The 23,007-nt window shown below is 44.1% G+C and overlaps 1 protein-coding gene across 4 annotated transcripts in view; it reads left to right on the top strand.

Annotated features, from left to right (window-relative positions):
• atp13a3 (ATPase 13A3) overlaps positions 1-22,635 on the top strand; it is a 69,047-nt gene extending 46,412 nt beyond the window's left edge. Inside the window, exons 7-32 of one of the 4 annotated variants that reach the window (XM_021603569.3) lie at positions 266-349; positions 803-872; positions 2,153-2,287; positions 2,846-2,918; positions 3,248-3,379; positions 3,589-3,765; positions 3,928-4,085; positions 4,300-4,488; positions 4,628-4,840; positions 5,158-5,277; positions 5,442-5,459; positions 5,564-5,717; positions 5,989-6,234; positions 7,080-7,252; positions 9,594-9,722; positions 9,813-9,892; positions 10,034-10,076; positions 10,188-10,297; positions 10,477-10,573; positions 10,682-10,754; positions 11,185-11,362; positions 11,660-11,838; positions 12,016-12,104; positions 12,267-12,347; positions 13,375-13,467; positions 14,278-22,635. In XM_021603569.3, coding sequence (XP_021459244.2) covers positions 266-349; positions 803-872; positions 2,153-2,287; positions 2,846-2,918; positions 3,248-3,379; positions 3,589-3,765; positions 3,928-4,085; positions 4,300-4,488; positions 4,628-4,840; positions 5,158-5,277; positions 5,442-5,459; positions 5,564-5,717; positions 5,989-6,234; positions 7,080-7,252; positions 9,594-9,722; positions 9,813-9,892; positions 10,034-10,076; positions 10,188-10,297; positions 10,477-10,573; positions 10,682-10,754; positions 11,185-11,362; positions 11,660-11,838; positions 12,016-12,104; positions 12,267-12,347; positions 13,375-13,467; positions 14,278-14,490 — 3,307 coding nt within the window. In that variant the 3' untranslated portion in view covers positions 14,491-22,635. Of the gene's footprint in view, positions 1-265; positions 350-802; positions 873-2,152; positions 2,288-2,845; positions 2,919-3,244; positions 3,380-3,588; positions 3,766-3,927; positions 4,086-4,299; positions 4,489-4,627; positions 4,841-5,157; positions 5,278-5,441; positions 5,460-5,563; positions 5,718-5,988; positions 6,235-7,079; positions 7,253-9,593; positions 9,723-9,812; positions 9,893-10,033; positions 10,077-10,187; positions 10,298-10,476; positions 10,574-10,681; positions 10,755-11,184; positions 11,363-11,659; positions 11,839-12,015; positions 12,105-12,266; positions 12,348-13,374; positions 13,468-14,277 lie in introns of all 4 variants that reach the window. The other 3 variants (XM_021603568.3, XM_036977977.2, XM_036977976.2) reach the window with 3 other exon arrangements.
• Positions 22,636-23,007: the final 372 nt, after the last annotated feature.

Genomic DNA, 23,007 nt, shown 5'->3' with positions numbered 1-23,007 from the left:
CAACCTGACAGCGCTTGAGAGGATCTGCAGAGAAGAATGGGAGAAATTCCCCAAATACAGGTGTGCCAAGCTTGTAGCATCAGACCCAAGAAGACTTGAGGCTGTAATCGCTGCCAAAGGTGCTTCAACAAAGGACTGAGTAAAGGGTCTAAATACTTAGGTAAATGTGATATTTCAATTTTTATGTGCGTGTATCCAAGCAAATGTGTTCCAGTGGAGGTTTCTGGTTTCCCCTCTTTCACGCATGCCTGCACACACACCACAGGGGCTTGGAAGACCTGGAGGTGACCTGTTCCAACATCCACTCAGAGCACAGCACGGGGCTCACCAGCAACCAGCAGGAGTACAGGTAGAGACTATTTCATTGCACTTTACCCTCGACTGGACTCCGGACTACAGCTACTACTGCAGCTTATTGAATAACCCAGAGGTTTGCCCTTTCCTATGGTAGATTCACCACCCCCATCCCCCAGACTTCACAACTGCCGGCCACAGCAGCATCTCTTGTCGCCTTAGACGACCGGACATCTAATAGCCCAGTCACCTAACAAAGCCCTGAAAACACCTGATAATAGCCCTGCTGTCAGTCTGCTCAGGACTGGCCTAATGCTCCCTGTGTATCACATACCCAGCGTCTAGTGTGTGTTGAGAGTGTGACTCTGACCTACTTAATGCAGCACTGTCAGTGTCGGCACCTTATCAAGGGTTTTATTACAACCCTTTACAACGGTTTGTTATAAAGTGGAATGAGCTGTTGGGTTCAACATTTACAGTTCAAACACTGTCTCATTCTTTCCCACAGGAGACTGTTTTTCGGAGTGAATGAAATTGCAGTGAAAGTGCCTTCAGTTTTCAAGCTGCTAATCAAAGAGGTAGGAGAGGTTTTGGGGTTTAAATGGGAATAAGGTATTCATGTCCTTTACTTAAAGAATGCTTGATGTTCTTGCCATGGTTCCTTTTTTACTGTCTCTGAGAAGTAATTGATATCATTAGCCTACAGTGAGTGTACAAAACATTAGGAACACCTGCTCTTTCCATGACTGACATACTGACCAGGTGAAAGCTACTCTCCCTTATTGATATCACCTGTTAAATTCACTTCAATCAGTGTAGATGAAGGGGAGAAGACATGAAGGGTTTTTAAGCCTTGAGACAATTGAGACATGGATTGTGTCTGTGTGCAATTTAGAGGGTGAGTGGGCAAGACAAAAAATTAAGTGCCTGAGTGTTTTAAGAACTGCAACGCTGCTGGGTTTTTCCCGCTCAAAAGTTTTCAGTGTGTATCAAGAATGGTCCACCACCCAAAGGACATACAGACAACTTACTAATAATTTACATCCAAAGCTGCATATGAAAATCAATAGCTATTTTATCTGTGATCCTGATAGATGTAGGATCTTAATTTTAGCGTGTTTGCTACAGCTGGAAAATAATCCTTCAGCAACAGGAAATGTGAATTTATTATGTGAATTTTAATTAATGGACATTTTTGTAGCGGTTGTTACATTTTTCAAAAGAGAAAATCAAGTCTGAAATTACAAACGTCAGAAGCACTTTTAAACCTCAAATACACTGCAAGTTTTACATTTACAGCTCTCCTGCAACAGTGTGATCCAAATAATGAGAATCATATCCAAGAGCTGTGCGTGGCATTCTAATGATTACATTTTGTTGAATGGAAGCCAACAGCTTTAAAAAAAGAAAAATGTTTTAAAAAAAATGACCGGACATAATGATTCTCAGTTGTTGCAGGGAGGTTGTCTTTAGTCTAATGAGTGAACAGGGCCAACAATGGCAGTACAAACAGCATTTTCCACCTCCGCAGTTCCTCTCAGCTCCTTATTGTCTTTCTATCTCTCTGATGTCTCTCTCGCTCTTTCTGACCTCACTCTCTCTGCGACAGTCTCCATCTCGCTCTCTGTCTCTGTTGTGCGCTCTGTATAAGAAACACATTGAACCATATGTGTCAATCAAAGGGATATTTGGCGTTCATTTATACCATCTTCACACTTACGCCAAACCATGACTGGTTAAGTCTGGCTTAATCAGTCATTATTCTAGTAGTATGTCCAAATTGATGTCTTTTGTTGCAGCTTGTTGTTTTGAAGAAGTTGGCTGAACTACCTGTCCCCCGGTCTCCTCCCCCCTGCAGGTCCTCAACCCTTTCTACATCTTCCAGCTCTTCAGTGTGATCCTGTGGAGCGCCGACGAGTACTACTACTACGCCGTAGCCATCGTCTTCATGTCGGTCATATCCATAGCTACCTCTCTGTACACCATTAAAAAGGTACGTCTGCCCCCCCTCACGTTCCCTTCTTTGTCTTTCTCAACTCCTCCTCTTACTTCCTTCATTTTTACAACATTTATGAAATAATCAAAAGTTAAAGGTGAATCTGGGGCCTTGCTGATCCAGACTGAGCTCAACAAAGCTGGACTAAGCCAGAGTTAACTGCAATAGCCCCCTCCCCACTCTAATCCCAGAACCATTCAGGCCTGCATGAAAGGGCCCATCTCTGTATGGTCTGCTGCCCCCGAGGCCCTGGGTTCACCCCCTTACAATCACACCGCATAGGTAGGGAGATGGAAGAGGAGGGGTGGAGACTTCTGCCGGTGCCCTGGGTTTACCCAAAGCCCCCTTTAGAATCACACTGCATTTGTGAAGAGAAGGATATGTAGAGGAAGGGCATGGATGGAGAAAGGGTGGAAGAAGAGGGGGGGGGGGGGTGAAGGCTTCTCTCTAACCCCGAGGGAAATTAGAAGCTGTTAGCTAGAGGCCTGTTTTTCTAGCACCTGATGTGTGGTTCTGCTTATTTTCTGTTTTCTGAAACTTTTCTCTACTTTTCAGCAATACGTCATGCTTCACGACATGGTGGCAGCACACAGTATTGTCCGTGTTTCAGTCTGCAGAGCCAACAACGGTTTGTCTAACATACCTCATTTAGATTTTATGCACTTTGGCTAGTGTTCAATTAGCCGCTAGAAGGTCACACTTTTTTTGTGCGTGTCTGCGGCAGTGAGCTCAGGCCCACATATGATGATGCCTCAGCGTTTTTCCCCTGCTGCTCAGAGTGGCAAGAGTAATGAGAGATGTGCTGAACAAGAGATGCACAGAATACCTCTCGTTTTCTCTCTCTCTCTTACCGCCCTCTACTTTCCCTTCCTTTCTCTCTTTCCTCTGCTCTCCTCCTCTCCCCCCTGTCTCCACACCTACTGCCTCTCTCCTCTCCTTTGTGTTGGATCATAGCAGACATCGAGGAGGCCCTGTCCACTGACCTGGTGCCCGGCGATGTCATGATCATCCCTAGCAACGGGACCATCATGCCGTGCGATGCGGTGCTGGTCAGCGGCACCTGCATTGTCAACGAGAGCATGCTGACAGGTGAGACCTGGAAATTCTGCTACAGACAGACAGACCAACGTCTGTCTGTCTCACTACCCAAATACAAAATGTATATTTTACATTTGTGCAAAACAGCACACAACATTACACTCTGTAAATGCTGTATACTTATGCATCAAAGCTCCCAGACTCAACCTCCTTCTCGCCCCCCCCCCCCTCCTGTCCCACCCACCTCCTCCTCCCCCAAGGTGAGAGTGTGCCGGTCACCAAGACCAACCTCCCCAACCCGGGTGAGGGGGACAAGGAGGGTGACGGGGCCTACAGCATGGAGGAGCACAAGAGACACACCCTCTTCTGTGGCACGCACATCATCCAGACCCGTTTCTACTCAGGGGAACTGGTCAAGGCAGTGGTGGTCCGCACAGGTTAGTGTGTATGTGTCCTCAGTCACAACACGCGCACACACAACCTATTTTATTTTTGTTCGATCATGATCTACCCTCAGATTTATTTTTAGGATCAGTTGGCACATTCTGAATTCTGCTATCATCGTAAATATGCTCGTCCGTGTCCCCCTCCCCCACCAGGCTTCAGCACAGCTAAGGGCCAGCTGGTGCGCTCCATCCTCTACCCCAAGCCCACGGACTTCAAGCTGTACCGCGACGCCTACCTCTTCCTGCTGTGCCTGGTGGCTATAGCCGGTATCGGCTTTGTCTACTCCATTGTCCTCAGCATAATGAACAAGGTACTGGACTGAACATTCAGGGAAGAGGGAGAGTGACTAGTCCTTTTTAGATGGTGTACAGTGGTAATGGTCAGTGGTAATGTGGTCAGGGCATTTCATTGGAAAATGGAGTTGAACTGAAAAAGACTGGCTATTTAGCATCACGTTCAATTCCTACATGAACTCCTATTGTATTGGACTTGTTTTCTTTGCCTTCTCCTCTACTGTGGCCCAGGTACCAGCCAAGACCATCATCATCGAGTCCCTGGACATCATCACCATCACCGTGCCCCCCGCGCTGCCCGCTGCCATGACGGCGGGCATCGTGTACGCCCAGCGCCGCCTCAAACGCATCGGCATCTTCTGCATCAGCCCCCAGAGGATCAACATCTGTGGCCAGCTCAACCTGGTCTGCTTCGACAAGGTGGACACACACACACAGACACACACACTAGTAGAGGCTATGCTTGGGAAACTAGTTGTATTATGGCCTGACCTCTATATTTACTTTGACGAAAGGGTTATTCTCCCCCTATTCACCATCTCTGCTACTCTCTCCTCAGACGGGTACACTCACAGAGGATGGACTAGACTTATGGGGAGTCCAGAGAGTGGAGAATGGCTCTTTCCACCTGTCAGAGGAGAATGCTTACAAGGAGAGTCTGGTCAAGTCCCAGTTTGTAGCCTGCATGGCCACCTGCCACTCTCTTACCAAGATTGATGGCCAGCTGTCCGGAGACCCTCTGGACCTGAAGATGTTTGAGGCCACAGGTTGGGTGAGTGACCGAAACTGGACCTTTAACCTCTGTCCTTCACTATTTCTTAATCCGTCCAATGTGTTTCATTCCGAGATATGTCGAAAGTATATTGGACAAGTTGCTTTGATAGATTTTCCGGCTTACTATTTCTTACTTTGATGTAAGAAATTGTAAGCCGGAAAATATCTCAAAGCATATTCGCTTTCCCCTGACTTTCAATAAATGTGCCGATCACGCTTATGGGTCCATTTTGAGATGTTGGTCAGTTGAAATATCCACTTTCGATACAGCTTAGCGTTTCTTTCATGTTTACTCCTCCCTCTTCTCCTTGTCAGATCCTGGAGGAGGCCACTGAGGAGGAGACCTCCCTCCACGACCGCATCATGCCCACCGTGGTGCGGCCCCCCAAGCAGCTGATGCCCCCCGAGCCCGTCATGTCACCCGAACAGGACATGGTACGAATAGTTTACCCCCACCCCACCCGAGAGCAAGGCACTGATGTGTAAATGATTAAGATTAAGCTCTGTCACATATTCACCTGTCACAACCTGTCACATATTATTTGAAAGGCACTGTTTGATTGTACATTCACTCTGTTTACTTCACTGTCACACTGTAGGAGCTGTATGACTTGTCGGTAAGTAGTGCTGTCGCTCTTGTTTTTAATATTTCTCCTAGTTTGACTTGGAGGTGAAAGATCTGGAGGTGAAAGGGAATTCTGTGTGTTGTGTCCCCATACAGTTGGCCTATGAGATTGGTATTGTGCGTCAGTTCCCCTTCTCCTCGGCGCTGCAGAGGATGTGTGTGGTAGCCCGTCTGCTGGGGGAGAAGCGCATGGATGCCTACCTCAAGGGGGCGCCAGAGGTGGTGGCCAGCCTCTGCAAGAAAGACACTGGTTGGTCTCTTAACTGTTTACTCTGAATTTGACAGTACATTTTGCAGATGCTCCTATTGAGAAGTTATGGCCAGTATAGTAAGGAACGAACGCTCGGCTATTCAGTCGTAGCCTTGGACTAACTAAGTGTGATTATCATGGTCACGTCATACGACTGGTGTATTGACCTGATGCCAATGCCATGATAAAGACGAGCATTTTCAGTGAAATGTTTTGCTCCCTGGAATTGTTCATTTTGAAGATGTTTTTTCGAAACCGTCTGTCCATGTAGTTCCAGAGGACTTTGCGGATGTTCTGGAGGACTACACCAAGCAGGGCTTCCGTGTCATCGCCCTGGCCCACCGCCGCCTCGAGTCCAAACTCACCTGGCACAAAGTCCAGAACGTCAACAGGGACCAGATGGAGGCCAACATGGAGTTCCTGGGGCTGATCATCATGCAGAACAAGCTGAAGGCTGAGACCGCCGGGGTACTGGAGGACCTCCGCAGGGCACACATCCGCACCGTCATGGTCACTGGTGAGAAAGCGGGCACACCAACATGTTTATCATATCAACATACACAGTAAAACATCATCACTGATCTGACTTGACTGGATCTGTGAAAGCCATTCAGTAGACTTGGATGCCAATGGTCTTGAATCAGTGATGAGTGACCTCAAGGTATATGCCATTTAGCAGAAGCTTTTTTCCCCAAAGCGACATATAATCATGCATGCATACATTCCACATATGGGTGGCCACAATACTGGTGTTTCAAGCGCCATGCTCTACCAACCGAGCCACACAGGATCACTATCGGACATGAGTTGTCACTCTCTAATGACAACCACCAGGACCCATTCATACTGTAGCCATGCCTCACACACGTAGAATGTGATGTTGGCTGTGATGATCTTTGGATTTTTCTTGTGGTTCTCAACGCTTTACGGAGGTATTCCTGGAATCCAGACTAATACAGTTCTGGGCCGTGCAGCTTAACTGGCAGAAAGAGCCAAAGTCCTGCCCGGTGTCCCTCTCTCTCCTTTTCTCCCTCTGTCGCTTTCAGCACTGTAAATGTAATCACACAATTATATGGTTTCACCGCCCGCCAACCCCTCTCACTAACCCGTGGCCTGTCATGCGGACCACTGGTCCAGAGCCAGTATGCCCAGGCCGCCCCATCCCAACCCCTACCCAGGTTTAGAGTTTCACAAAAGCATAGCGCCAGGACAATACCCCCCTGTACCTCAGGGAATAGGAGGCAGTCGCCTCTTGGGCAATGATCTAAAAATCTGTTTTGTGTGTCCCCCCCCCCCCCCCCCTTCCATAATGGTTATGAGTAGGTCTGTGCCTAAAGGCAACATTTAACATCTTTCCTCCAGGTGACAACATGTTGACGGCCATCTCAGTGGCCAGGGACTGTGGCATGATCCCCCCTCAGGACCGGGTCATCATCGCCGACGCGCTGCCCTCCAAAGATGGTCAGTCGGCCAAGATCAACTGGCGCTACGCAGACAAACCCAGCAAACATGTGGGCAAAGCCCCACGCCTGGAGGTGAGAGACGGACCCCTGGCGGTGGGTGTGGCTAATTACAGCTCTGTCAGACAGACACACACACACACACACACACTAGATGCTGGGTGAGTGAGATGGAAAACAGAAACACCACACATGAGTGCCCTCTGTGGGCCAGCATGAGTCATGATTAAGCTAGTTGTTCGGATCCCCCTCAGTTTCAATGAGAAGCTGGTTACATCAGAACTCAGAAATAGCCCAGTGATCACATGCAGCAAGAATGGATGAATGAATGGGTGTGTTCTGGGTTCTAGACAATGGCAGCCAGTCATTGTGTCAGATTGTGTCTAGATGCTATCAGGAATATGTATATTTACTGGCATACCTTAAAGGGATAGTTTGGGATTTTGGCAATGAAGCCCTTTATCTACTTCCTCAGTCAGATGAACTTGTGGATACCATTTGTATGTGTTCAGTTTGAAGGAAGTTGCTACCTAGCGTTAGTGCAATTACTGGAAGTCTATGGGAACAACTAGCACGCTAACTGTCCTTGTGGACTTCGTCGTTGCGCTAAAGCTAGTTAGCATTGGCTCACGAAACTTGCTCCAACTTCCTTCGTACTGGACGTTGAGACATAAAAATGGTATCCCTTGTTCATCTGACTCTGAGGAAGTAGATATAGGGATTTGGCAATGAAGCCCTTTAAGGTCTCCACATCAGTTTATATGGAAACCAGTGGTAATTTCGTCAACAAAAATAGTGACAAAATATTTTTCAGTGGCAATTGACGAGACTTTAACTAACTAAATAGACCCAGAAAAAAAAACGAAACGAAAAAGCTTTTTCATTTCAGTTGACCAAAACGAGACACGAATAAATTACCTCTGTGACTAAAATCTGACTGCTAAGTGGACTTGAAAAAGTTTTTGGGTGAAATTGAGAGCTTTATTAGCAGCACAGATGCGCAGCACAGTTCTGTTGCGCAGTGGGAAGGATGCACCAAACCCGGCCTACATCATGTGAGCTGCGGGGGAGCAAGAGGTGAGGCAGACGGGCTCCGCCTCTGATTATACACATCACGTTAGCGACTCTCTCTTGCTTCCCGTAGATAACCAGTCACCACCAACTTCCTCGTTGGCTATCCTTTTATCCTTTGCCTGGTTAAGAAACACAAGCTGCTTTACGAAATGAAAAACAGTAGCTGCATTGAGTTTAATAGTAAAACAAGTCTAGCTATGTTTTTCTCTCCCTTGAGTATAGAGAAGGAGGCTGTCTTTGAATTTGTAGTCTCGCTCAACCCTCCCACTTTCCCCACTGCATTTCATAGGCAGGTTCTGTAGCCAACTCTCCCTCTTTTCCTGAGAGAAACAGCTTGATTCTAGCCCTTACGGTTCTAAAGATATGACCCATAATACCGGCACTACGTGTTTTTCTCTCTATCGTGCATTGGCGGGACACATTTTGCATTTTGCAAGTGGCTCGTTCTAAAACTAGGCTACTTGCAGACCGGACCGTTAACTATTTGTTTAGGCGACTACTTGTTCAGTCATAGGGGTCAATTTATTGACTCAATTCCTCTTGCCACTACACTGTATCTGACTGGGTAAATCACTTTTATTTTGTGTTAATGGGGACTCAGACTTGAACACTTGGACCAGTACTCGAGCACCGATTCGGACTCTACGTTTTTGTGACTCCACTACATCACTGGGCGAAACAGTCATTAGCTCCCATTCTACTTTTGGACCCCAATGTGGCTGTGGCATCTGTGGAACGTTGACCACAATGCCAATGACGTGACCGAGTGACGGATGTGCAACCCTTCCTGCTTTGCGGCACCATCTGGTGATTATGCTTCTCTCGCGCTCTCTCCACTTGTGTGTGTCTATTTGTTCTGTATGTAATGTACACTATCTATGTAGGCTGAGTGAGGAATTTACATGGCCAGATAATTCTTCTATATGTTTGTCATATTTCTGCTACTGGGAAGAGAATAGGATGTTACTCAGACATGTGTTGGTAGGACAACGCTATGCATGTTTGTGCACATAGAAGTCAGTGACGTATGTTTACTACAGGTTAATGAGGCAATACAAATGTGACGTCACTAAAAATGAAAGGGCATTTAGTTGACTAAAATGGCCCACTGTTTTCGTCATTTTGACAATAACTACACCACTTTTTAACTACACCAAGTCTTAATGATATTTTAGAGTGCCACAGTGAATATTGGTGGAAACTGAAGTTGTCAGTCGCTAGCTTTTACAACTGTTACTCTACATAAGCCATGTTGTATCACTCATCTGCAAGATGTCATTCTTCCCTTGTTCACCTGTACCTGCTTGCCCCCCTGTCCCTGCTTGCCCCCCTGTCCCAACAGGAAATAGAGATCAGTCTAGAGGATGTGTGTCACACTGACGAGCCCACGTCTCAGGACCAGTACCACTTCGCCATGAGTGGCAAGTCCTTTGCTGTCATCTCTGAGCACTTTCAGGATGTGCTGCAGAAGGTAATGGGGTCCATTCCCCAATAAACACATAGCTATTGCTGTTGTGATTTGGTTGTGTCTAATGCATTGTTGTCGGCCTATGTGGTGTAGTTGGTGCTGCATGGGACAGTGTTTGCCCGAATGGCCCCCGACCAGAAGACCCAGCTCATTGAAGCACTGCAGAGTGTGGAGTGAGTAGAGACGCTGTTGACCCCATGGGCACAAATAGCACAGTACACACTCACCCTCTTCATAGATCTGTTTAAATTGCATTCATTACACATTTTGTAAATTACAGTTAAAAACAGTAAATTATCTTTCCCCATCTGCAGCTATTTTGTGGGCATGTGTGGAGATGGCGCAAATGATTGTGGTGTAAGTACAGACCTCTTTTGAAAGTGTTTTTTGTTGTCAAATGATCATGCAGATAGTGTCTTCTATGTTATTGCTTCAACTTCCCCCCCCCCCTCCAACCTCGCTCTCTAGGCTTTGAAGAGGGCTCATGGTGGGATCTCTCTCTCCGAGCTGGAGGCCTCTGTAGCCTCTCCCTTCACCTCCAGGACCCCCAACATCTCCTGTGTGCCCAGCCTCATCAGGTAGGCCTGCTCTGGGCCTCAAGCACCAGAACCCTACCCATCAGCTCAACATGGCTAACAAATGAACACCAGCCTACTGCCAAGCTTAGAGACTAATCAGTGAGCCTTATAAAAGCACTTGCATACTGACTCGCTCGATTTGTTCCTAAAAAAATTTTTATAATAATATCTATCCACAGAGAAGGGCGAGCGGCTCTCATCACCTCCTTCTGTGTGTTCAAGTTCATGGCCCTCTACAGCATCATCCAGTACATCAGTGTCACCCTGCTCTACTCTGTGAGTACAGTACCCCTCCCTTAGTCTCTGTACTCCTGTCAGGATATTACTAGTCTCTGGTGTATACAGTAGCTGACCTCTGACCTTATCTCTCTGTAACCATGTCAGATCCTCAGTAACCTGGGAGACTTCCAGTTCCTCTTTATCGACATCGCTATCATCCTCCTCATCGTCTTCACCAGTAAGTAGATCAATACTAGCTAGTTTGACACTTGTCCACAAGTGTCCTGACACTTTTATTGCGATTTAATTTGGTTTTTAGAAACTTACCCCACCAGCAATAGACTTCCTCATTGCTCGTTCTGCAGTATGGGAGTCACGGATAAAAATGAACAAAGTCTCCAAAAACACCCAAATACTTTTATTTTAGAAACGGCAAAGCTCTCAGTAGAGTGATGCAGGTCGTTAGATGTTGGTAAGTTTCTATAAACCAGGTGAAATTTTAGAAAATGGAGATTTGTTAGAAATGAAAGTGAACTTGTCCTTTTAAATTAAATGTTTGATCTACTACCAGCTTCGCTGGGTTTGTACTTCACTCTCTCTACCCATCCTACCTTCCGGTTCCTTACTACTTTCCCTGTGTCTTTGTCTCTCCCACCTTCTCTGTCCAGTGTCTCTGAACCCAGCGTGGAAGGAGCTGGTGTCGAGGCGTCCCCCCTCAGGTCTGATCTCAGGCCCTCTGCTGTTCTCCGTACTGACTCAGATCCTCATCTGTCTGGGCTTCCAGACCATCGCTTTCCTCTGGGTCCGACACCAGGCCTGGTACGACATCTGGACGCCAGAGTCTGAGTGAGTCCAAGTTCAACCCCCAAGCTAACTACTGGACCTATTCAAAACACCATTAGGGGGACAGCAGTAAGAATGTAAAATCACCAATTCACACCAATAACCTGTAACAATACACCAATGTACCAACGAGACGACACTACCAGACTCAAAACAAACCAATAAGCCATATACTGTGAATGTCTTATTGTATACCATTACTGCAAACAGTAGGGACGTCGCCAGTCAACCTTTGACGTGTAAAACTGCTTCCCGATATACATATGACTGTGTGTGCATCTCTGTTCTCTCCTCTCCCAGTGCCTGCAACTCGTCCCCCCATGCCAACTTCTCCCCGAAGCACAACTCCTCTGAAGACGACCACAACATCAAGAACTACGAGAACACCTCCCTGTTCTACGTCTCCTCCTTCCAGTACCTCATCGTGGCCATCGTCTTCTCCAAGGGGAAGCCCTTCAGACAGCCCAGCTACAAAAACTGTGAGGACCAACGTTCCCACGTATTCGCCTGAAAATCGTCTAACAGTATAAAAGTGTTTTTTTAAGTGTTGGATCCAAAATCAAGTTAAGGTTTGAGATTGGTTGGAAATCCACAATTTTTTCCTGTGTGACTGACCTATGTTTGATTAGTTGTTCTGTCTGTCTCTTTCTCTGCAGGGCCCTTCGTGGTGTCATGTATTGGCTTGTACATATTTCTGTTCTTCATCATGTTCTACCCTGTGTCTGCTATCGATGAATTCCTAGAGGTGAGTGGGCATCAACCAGGAGAGACGAGCTTCATACAGATATTAGCCTCAAGCTTCGGTTGAATTGGGTCCTACAGTAATGACTGTGAATTAACATGGCGTTGCTTCACTTTTCTTGTTTAAATGTGCTCTTGAGAATCTGTTCCTCTCCCTCCCATCTAGATTGTGTGTGTTCCATTTGAATGGAGAATCGCTCTGTTCTTCATCATCGTAGTCAATGCAGCCGTGTCTGTCTTGGCGGAGGTAAGACACACACGCTAAACTGTCCATTTTGCAGTATTCTGGGCTCTCTTTACACCATGTTACATAGGTATTTTTCGCATGTACAGTTTTTGTTTTGTCAGTGTTTGTCAGTTTTTGTTTTGTCAGTCATCAATGTTGTCGTCATCGTCAGTGTTTTGATGAAGGTGCATAGGTTGTCACGTGGTGTTCGATTGTGCGTTGACTCTGACCTACTGTCGGAGAGTGTTAAAGGATGAAGTAGAGGGCTGAGCTGTGATGTACCATTTGACTATCTTTTCAGTATGAAAAAGACAGAAACTGCCTCGTCTTTCATTGACGTAACCAACTGAAAATGCCCTCTTGTAACTTGAGCGGGGACACTCACACAATTCCTCCCTTTCTTTAAATACAACCGGTCATCACCACAGTGACGGCCACGCTGTAAACCACTCAGCGCATTAAATCTAATGGGTGGTTGGTTACACACCCAGGCTCTGCTCTTTCTCAATCTCCAAGCGTAGACAAGTGGCAGAAAATGATGACCTAGAGCTGTGTGGCCCAATGATAGAGATGGATCACCGGTGATTTACTATTAGAAAATGCCCCTGGCTTGCCCTGCGCAGTAGAGCAGTTCTCTCTCCCCGCTCTTGAGCCTCCCACACACAGCTTAGCAGTGACACAAGATGGCGGTCTCGCCAAGGCTGCCAACCTCCCGCACACCAACCAATGACGCTCAATGGATAATCACCAGGAACAGATCCCGGTCTCACAACAAAATCCACTTTTAAAAAGCACCATCCTGTTGTAGATGATGACACCCTCTTTCTCATTGTATTTATTGTCTTCGTTTATGTTAAGAATAACTCCTTTTGCCTCTACTCACGACTAACGCACAGAGCTGAAATCACCTCAAATGTCCTTTCAGTAGTTTGACTATACAAAACACAAATGAGGATGGACAAAATCTGCTTGAGAAAAGCTGTGTGATCAAGTAGCCACTCTGCTCTTTGTAATTTTTTTCCCGCCCACTGCGCCTATTATTCCATAGACCCTCGTCCTTGACGTCGTCTTATGGAAGCTTGTGTTCAGCCGAGACAAGCAGGGCAGCTATGGCACCACCCCCGCCACCCCGACAACACAGGTTGGGAAATCTGACACTCCTCTTCCACCGTCGCTTTTAATCTCCCCTGGTGACCCCCCCCTTCTTTCTCTCCTTTCTCTTTCTCTATCACCCAGCACTCTTATTATATAACATACCCAAACCTTGCATGTGTGGACCTTATTGTTCTCTGACCCTCTTTCGCCCCATGGTGGGTTGTCTGTGTTATTACTCTGGGAGCACGATTCCTTCCTGTATTTAATACCCCCAGCAGTAGTACAGTATTGGCTCCAGTAAGCTCCTCCCGCTGCATGCGCCATCAAAGCGTCCCCTGTTAGCTCCAGTGTGAGTGGAAACCACATGGTCTAGGTCAGGTACAGTATCCACTGCAGGCTAGCTGAGAAGGGTATGTCTCCCACCCATGGTGTCACTCTTGATCCCACCCATGGTGTCACAAATTATCCTAAGTAACTTCTCTGTTGCACTGCTTATTTTGAGGTAATTCTCGGCAGAAAAACGACAATCCCCCAAACGTATTGCCAGCCATGCTTGACTTGATTTGAATTACCTAATAACTTATTCTGTTGAAATTATAGAATTTTTCACAACAGTTAAAAACCATAATAAAACAATGTGTATGCATGCTGCAATAGTGAACCAATCTGAATACCATCACTACCTTTTTAGGTTATATAGCGCATGTGAGATCATTCTACCTTCTAAAGGCACAAAAATACAAAAGACATTTGGGAAGACAATGAATGAGGAAACGTATCCACAGAGGAAAAAAATATTCATTAAGTTTTCTTTGCCCTTTCCCTCCTCTTGTTGTTGTTATCGTGTGGTTTCCAGGGTGGCATAGACCTCTGGGGACCCAAGTGTCTGTCGTGGCTGTGCTGCCGGCAGAGGAAGGTACCCAAGGCACTCTACATGCACCTGGCCCAGGAGCTGAGTGTGGACCCCGACTGGCCCCCCAAACCCACCACCACCACCGAAGCCAATCCCCCGCCGCCCGGCAACACCCCAGAAAACTGCTCCTCCTGCCAGATCATGGCCAATTCCTAGCACCCCCCCGCCCCCGATATTGCTAAAGTAGATATACATACACGACCAAAAGGACAAACTGTTGTCTATGAAAAGGACGAGGCGAAAGACTATGAAAGATGGGGTGATGGTAAAAATGGTTTGTGGGATGGACAAATGGGAGTGTCCAGGTATCTGGTCTCTCCATGCTCTTTGCTGCTCAGATCCATCACAGTGTTCAGAACCTGGCTAGTCTACATAAGCCCCACCAACCAAACCCCTCAACCTGCCACCACCCCCTGGTCTACAAAGGTTTGTCTACTACACAAATACATCCCAAGGATAGTTTACTCCAGCGATTCTCAACTGGTGGGTCACAACCCAAATTTGGGTCACGGGTGGTTTTGAATGGGTCGCAGTTGTCTGGACTTAAACGACTAAAACCAGTTAGAAAGTGATTAAATAATGTAATCTGACCTATTTTTCTTCAATCACTATTTTCAATATAGAGCTAATTAGCGGCACTATGTTAGTTGATTTTGTGGTCTCAAACCAGTGAGTTTATTGACATACATTTTTCCAGATTGCATTGCTAATTTTCTTTGTGATGCAAATACACTATATGACCAAAGGTATGTGGACACCTGCTTGTCAAACATCTCATTCCAAAATCATGGGCATTAATATTGAGTCGGTGCCCCCTTTGCTGCTACAACAGCCTCCACTCTTCTGGGAAGTCTTTCCACTAGATGTTGGAACATTGCTGTGAGGATTTGCTCCATTCATACACAAGCATTAGTGAGGTCAGGCACTGGTGTTGGGCAATTAAGTCTGGATCACAAAGGTGCTCAATGGTGTTGAGGTCAGGGCTCTATGCAGGCCAGTCAAGTGCTTCCACACCAATCTCGACAAACAATTTCTGTATGGACCTTGATTTGTGCACAGGGGCATTGTCATGCTATAACAGTGAAGGACCTTCCCCAAACTGTTGCCACAAAGTTGGAAGCACAGAATCGTCTAGAATGTCATTGTATGCTGTAACATTAAGATTTCCCTTCACTGGAACTAAGGGGCCTAGCCCGAACCATGAAAAACAGTGCCAGACCATTATTCCTCTTCCACCAATCTTTACAGTTGGCACTATGCATTGGGACAGGTAGCGTTCTCCTGGAATCCGCCAAACCCAGATTTGTCCTTCTGACTGCCAGATGGTGAAGCGTGATTAATCACTCCAGAGAATGCGTTTCCACTGCTTCAGAGTCCATTGGCGGCGAGCTTTACACCACTTTAGCCGACGCATGGCAATCTTAGACTTGAGTGCGGCTGCTCGGCCATGGAAACCCATTTCATTAAGCTCCCGACGAACAGTTCTTGTGCTGACGTTACTTCCAATGGCAGTTTGGAACTCGGTAGTGAGTGTTGCAACCGAGGACAGGTGATTTTTACGCGCTTCCGTACTCGGCGATCCCGTTCTGTGAGCTTGTGTGGCCTACCACTTCGCGGGTGAGCCTAGACGTTTCCACTTCAAAATAACAGCACTTACAGTTGACCGGGGCAGCTCTAGCAGGGCATAAATTTGACGAACTGACTAGTTGGAAAGGTGGCATCCTGTGACAGGGCCATGTTGAAGGTCACTGAGCTCTTCAGTAAGGCCAATCTACTGCCAATGTTTGTCTATGGAGATTGCATGGCTGTGTGCTCGATTTTATACACCTGTCAGCAACGGGTGTGGCTGAAATAGCCGAATCCACTAATCTGAAGGGGTGTCCACATACTTTTGTGTATGTATGTATATGTGTATATATATATATATATATATATATATATATCTCAAATCGCCAACCTGGTTTAATTTGTGTCCGGGGCAAAACCAGTTGAGAACCACTGGTCTACTCTATATTCACTCCCCTTCTCCTCACCCGGTGTACCTGTAGTCCTTGGTGTCGACAGGCTGGGTCCTGTGGCAGAGTCAGACCCCGTGCTGAAATATGCAGCAACCGAACACACTCCAATCTTAGTTCTTATTTCTACAGTTGTAGTTGCTGCTGCCGTGATTCCTAAAGAGGCTCAAGGTCTTCTCCCATTGCTTTTGTTTGTAAGCAGCCACCAGACATCTCCACTAAGGTGGTTATCATCATACAGGAGACTCGAAGCATGGATGTGCATGAACCCAGCTCCATATAGCCATTGTTACATGGTGGTTGGAACACTACTGCTTACCCAACAGTACTGTAATCTTATTATTGCTGAACCAGAACCTTTTTGTATTATGAAACAGTATGTGCGCAGAAGAGGCAGCATGCAATTGGCTTGGAATCATGTGTAGCAGCAACAAACCCCCCCCCCCCCCCCCCCCCGCATGTAGAAACCATCCATAGGCGAATAGACTTGCAAAATCGTGTCAAACTGGCCACACATGGGCCAGCATTGCTCCTCATTGCTCCTCTTTGGAAGGAAAAAAAAAATGATCCTGTATTGCATTTCTTCCCATGGAAGAAGAAACAAGGTATGATAATGGCATTGTGAAATTCATTAGCTAGCTGTATGCTCTCTCCATACAGCCGTGCAACTGGCAACACACACTGTACTACCGATACACACTGCGCAATAGCCATAATAGCATGCATGTATAACCACTGCACAGTCAAAAGAGAAATCAAAGGGCTAATACTCATTGTCCATGAGAGGAAGCTGCTGGGTGGAGATCTAGGATGACGGGCTCAAATCAAATACAATCTCATTTCATTTGTCACATGCTTCGTAAACAACCGGTGTAGACTGAGTGAAATTATTACTTCCGGGTCCTTTTCCAACAATGCAGAGTTAAAGATATAAAAAATAATTACAATAGAAATACTAACAAGGAATAAATATGAATAACAAAACATTGCTATGTTCAGGAAGTACCGTGCAGGAGTACAAGGTAATTGAGGTCGATATGCACATCAAGTAGGTGTAAGTGACTAGGCAACAGGATAGATAAGACTGTAGCAGCAGAGTATGTGGTGAGTGTGAAAGTGTGTGTGTGGCATCAGTATGCATGTGTGCCCGAGTTTGTGGGTGTGTAGGTAGATTCCAGTGTGTGTGCATTGAGTTCATGCATAGAGTTAGTGCAGAAAAGGGTCAATGCCGGAAGTCCAGTAGCCATTTCCTTATCTATTTACCAGTCTTGTTTAGCAGTAGTGCTAAGCGATTAGTGTTTTTTTGGAGGTCGTTTCGGTTCGATTATTAAAAAATAGTCACGGTTTTAGGTTGTGATTATTTGGGTTAAATGCTGCCCATTTACTGCTGATCACTTATTAACCATTTATTCACATTACTTTAATATAAAATATATTTCTGTGTATTACATTTGTTTTATTTGATGACTTTATTTCATTACAAGTCATCATCTCATGTCTATAGAGCTGCTGTCTGACAAAATCACTATTCTGTAGCTCGTCAAAGTAAATAATACTTATGACTGCTGAATAACAACGATCAATCACTTTAATCATGTATTTTCTGGTAGGGATACCTCGCGAAGCAACAGCTGCTCTGTCACCTCACAATCGTGCATTCTTGTCTCTTCCTGTAGCAGGCGTAAAAGAAACATAGACCGGACAAGTAGATGCACAGTGGATTATGGTCATTGTAGTTAATTAACATGTTATATGCACTAAACTATGTAGAATACTGGCCTGTTGGAAACTACATCGCACAGTTCAGGCCGGATCTGATGTATCTCGAGAGAAACTGTAGAATGTGCTCATTGAGCATACAGAAAAAAACTTAACAGAATGGAATTCAAATAATTGAACCAACTTCAGCCAATTAGTTGCTTAAAACAACAAAAAATAAACGTAATTGCTCAGCAATATTTAGCGGTCTTATGGCTTGGGGGTAGAAGCTGTACAGGGTCCTGTTGGTTCCATACTTGGTGCACACTGGCACTGCTTGCTGTGAGGTAGCAGAGAGAACAGTCTAAAACATGTGAGGGAAAAGTCTGAACGTGCTTGATACCATTTAATTCTAATTCCATTACAATGAGCCAATCCTATACCTCTGCCACCATTGTTGTCCATATACTCGAAGATACAGTACACAAACATGCACGCACGCATGCACACACACACACACACACACACTGTCGCGATTCATATATTCTCAACAGCTAAATTGGTTCACATTATTTCATAACATAAAATGTTCTGTGTGCATTGCTGTCCACCCTCATGTGTTCACCATATTGTAGATGTCATATTTTCTGCCGGTCAGGTGTGTACTATAAGCCAGTCTTTCTCCTCATAGTAGCAGATCAGGTATCGTCAGAGATCCTAGTTTGTGTTCATCCAAAATGTGTTTCAGAATTGTCAGAAACACGGTACTGAGAGATACCGCTAGAATGCTAGTTCAAATCAAAAATAATTTTTAGACAGAATGACATGTTAAGGCAGTGTTAATTTATTCTGTTTTTTTCTGCATCAATCACTTTTGTTTATTTAAGATTCATATTTAAATTTCAAGAATAACAAACGGTTGTTACTTACAATGTCGTAGTTATACATAATTACCAGATCAACCCTTACAGATCTCTATTGTAATGTTAATGATTTCCTGTGTGTTGGTAGTATGGCAGGTCCTACGGGCCCTAGTTTTGTCGCACCAGGACTACTGCTCAGTCGTGGTCAGGTGCCACAAAAAAGGACTTATGAAAATTGCAACTGGTTCAGAACAGGGCAGCACGGCTGGCCCTTGGATATACACAGAGAGCTAATATTAATAATATGCATGTCAATCTCTCCTGGCTCAAAGTGGAGGAGAGCATGCCTGTATTTGAATGCACCAAGCTATCTGTTTGAACTACTGGTGCACAGCTCAGATACCCATGCATACCCCACAAGACATGACACGAGGTCTCGTCACAGTCCCCAAGTCCAGAACAGGCTATGGAAGGCGCACAGTAAATAGTAAATAGAGCCATGACTACATGGAACTCTATTCCACGTCAAACAACTCATGCATGCAGTCAAATTAGATTTAAAAAAACAGATTAAAAAAACACCTTATGGAACAGCGGGGACTATGAAGCAACACAAACATAGGCGCATACACACGCACACATGGATTTTGTACTGTAAATATGTGGTAGTGGTGGAGTAGGGGGCTGAGGGCACACAGTCTGAATGTATTGTAATGTTTTTAAAATTGTATAAACTGCCTTAATTTTGCTGGACCCCAGGAAGAGTAGCTGGCAGCAGCTAATGGGGATCCATAATAAATACAAAATATGATAAAGGTGTATACAATGCACACTAAAGAGCATTTTCCAGAAATACCGGTCATTGATTGACGATATGACCAGGGGCAATAGTACATCCTTATGTGCCAATTCACATGTCTAAACGAACTCTATGATTGAATCCAGTTTTGCTTTTAGTAAGGGTATTTTTACTAAATGTTTCTGAAGAATTATTCATGTTGGTTATTGTTATTTTCTTCTGTTCAAGGGGATCTTTCCTAAATATCTGTAGAAGACTCCAATTATTTTATTTAAATGTGGCATTTAGTTCAATTCAAAATCAAATGTTAGTTTTGTTGAATGATTATATAAAACAAACCATATTTTGTCTTTCCCAAAGAGTAAAGAACATTTTAATCAATGTTCAAATGGTTGTAAACAAGTAATATCTGTTTCCAGATCGGTCCAAAAAGCCGAAATCAAATTAGACTGGAATATTATGTGTACATTTACAGTATTTGTGTGTTTTTAAAATTTTGCTTAAATATTGTTTAGAGATGTGCTTGAAGTCTGAAGTCTGTATTTTTCATTCATCTAAGGGCTGTAGTGTTGCTTTCGACTCTATTTGTGGTACTGTTTCGTCACGATCAGTTGTCTGTACACTTTTTATTTTCTTTTTTTACCGGAACAGCAACGCTGTGTTCATCTTTCTGAATTAGACATGATTCTATTGGGCATTTCTATAATTATTATTTAAGCCAATGATGAAGTGCGATTGTCTAGGGCCAGAAGTTATTTCTGACCTTGTGACCTAACCAGGAAAAACTGGGCTGTAGTTATACTTTTAAAGCCTGGAATGTTGCTTGGTGAGGTGTGAAACTCCTTGCCCTACGACCAATATCTAGTCACGTGAGGAATATATCTTGTCAGTACTCTGAAAACAGTTACTATTAATCTAATGATTTGAAATAAGGGATTCCATATAATATCCAGTGCCTTCAGAAAGTCCCACCCCTTTACTTCTACACACAATACCCCATAATGTAAAATGTTGTTTTTTAGAATTTATTTGACAAATTAATTAAAAATGAAAATCTGAAATGTCTTGAGCCAACTATTCAACCCATTTCATATGGCGAGCCTAAATACGTACAGGAGTACAAATGTGCTTAAGTTGCATGCAATAATAGTGGTTAACATTATTGTTGAATGACTACCCCACACATACAATTATCTGGAAGGTCCCTCAGTTCAAAAGTAATTTTCAAGCACAGATACAACCACAAAGACCAGGGAGGTTTTCCAATGCCTCGCAAAGAAGGGCGCCTATTGGTAGAAAACAAAAAGCAGACAATATTTGAGGGTGGTGAAGTTATTAATTACACTTTGGATGGTGTATAAATACACCCAGTCACTACAAAGATGCAGGTGTTCTTTCTATCTCTGTAGCCGGAGAGGAAGGAAAACCGCTCAGGGATTTCGCCATGAGACCAATACTGATTTTTTAAATTGTTAGAGTTTAATGGCTGTGATGGGAGAACTGAGGATGGATCAACAACATTGTAGTTACTCAACAATACTAACTTAATTGACAGAGTGAAAAGAAGGAAGCCTGTACAGAATAAAAACATTCAAAAACATACATCCTGTTTGCAACAAGGCACTGAAGCAATACTGCAAAACACTTGGTAAAGAACTTTTTGATCTATATACAAAGTGTTTTGTTTGGTACAAAATCCAGCACATCACTGAGTACCACACTTCATATTTTCAAGCATGGTGGTGGCTGCATCATGTTAGGGTATGCTTGTCATTGGTGAAGACCGGGAGTTAATTCAGATCAAGATAAATGGACTAGAGCTAAGCACAGGAAAAATCCTAGAGGAAAACCTGATTTGCTTTCCTGGTAGACAAATTCACCTGTCAACAATAACCTAAAAAAACAAAGCCAAATATACACTGCAGTTGCTTACCAAGACAACATTGAATGTTCCTGATTGGACTAGTTACAGTTTTGACTTAAATCTGCTTGAAAATCTATGGCAGGACTTGAAAATGGCTGTCCAGCAATCATCAACAACCAATTTGACAGAGCTTGAAGAATTTTAAATGGCATAATAAGCTAATATTGTACAAGCCAGGTATGCAAAGCTCTTAGACTTACCCCAAAACACTCACAGCTGTAATTGCTGCCGAAGGTGATTCTAACATTTATTGAATACTTATCTAATCAAGAAATATGTGTTCTATTTTTCATAAATATATAATTTTTCTTCCACTTTGACAAGAGTATTGTGTGTGGATTGTTGACCAAAAACTCCCACTCCAACAAAAATGTGTAAAAAGTAAATGGGTGTGAATACTTTCTGAAGGCATTGTATTGGCACCTCAGTTTGACAAATATTGTTTCTGGGCAGAAATATTCTGACAATCTTTAGTTGAATGTTCATTTCAGCACCTGGCACCTAAAATATGTAAATGATGCTTTGAGTTTTTATACACAGTCTGTATGTAAAATCACAATGTACAGGCTGAAGAGTGTGCATTGCTGTGGATATCACAACCCCTCTCCTCTAGAGAGGATTGTTTTGCTGCTAGGGGAATGATTCTCTCAACTGTCATAACCATGCACCTTAATGCTTCAACTTTGAATCAATAATGATAACCCTAAAACTTACAAATTGTTATTCTGATAAATGATATTTTACCCAGATACGGCTATATCATAGCAATGAAGTGTATGCTGAAACTCTATGCTCTTAAAAGGTACATTATACCAGTTGTTGACATCTGTAATCACCTGTTTTTTTTATTAAGTGTTTGAAACGAACCATTGAGGCATTTAGAACATATCAGCCACTGAGTCTGTAGAACTTCCAGTGGAATTGTTTCCTCAGGGAAATGTGTGTATTTGTTACATATAGAGAATTATAATAAAATTAATACCTAACTGAATGCAAAACAAAGCCTGTTGGTTAACATTTTATTCAAATTTTCTGTCTTTGTTTGTTGCCACAAAATCTAATCTCCCAACCCTCAGTAAGATTCTTCTCTGGAAATGTTTTTGTTTTTTGTTGCAGAGATGTAGATTGCTTGTAATTTATATATATGATTTCTTTACTAAGGATTGTTTCTAATTTCTTTAGATTTCTTTTGATTGTCTTTTCAATAAATGTGGTCTTCAAAAAAACATGTTTGACTACTTTATAGTAAAACAAAAAAATTTAGTCCGGGATTTAATCCAATCGCGCTTTGTCGACAATGTGCCATTTACAGGTAGTTTGCGATTGAGCGGACATATGCAGCATCTACCATGAACGCAGACTGTTCTTATTATA

This window comes from Oncorhynchus mykiss, chromosome 5, assembly GCF_057628025.1.
Source record: "Oncorhynchus mykiss isolate SJ-2025 chromosome 5, ASM5762802v1, whole genome shotgun sequence".
Taxonomy (NCBI): domain Eukaryota; kingdom Metazoa; phylum Chordata; class Actinopteri; order Salmoniformes; family Salmonidae; genus Oncorhynchus; species Oncorhynchus mykiss.
The sequence above is the reverse complement of the archived record's forward strand: the minus strand, read 5'-3'. Positions and strand labels throughout refer to the sequence as shown.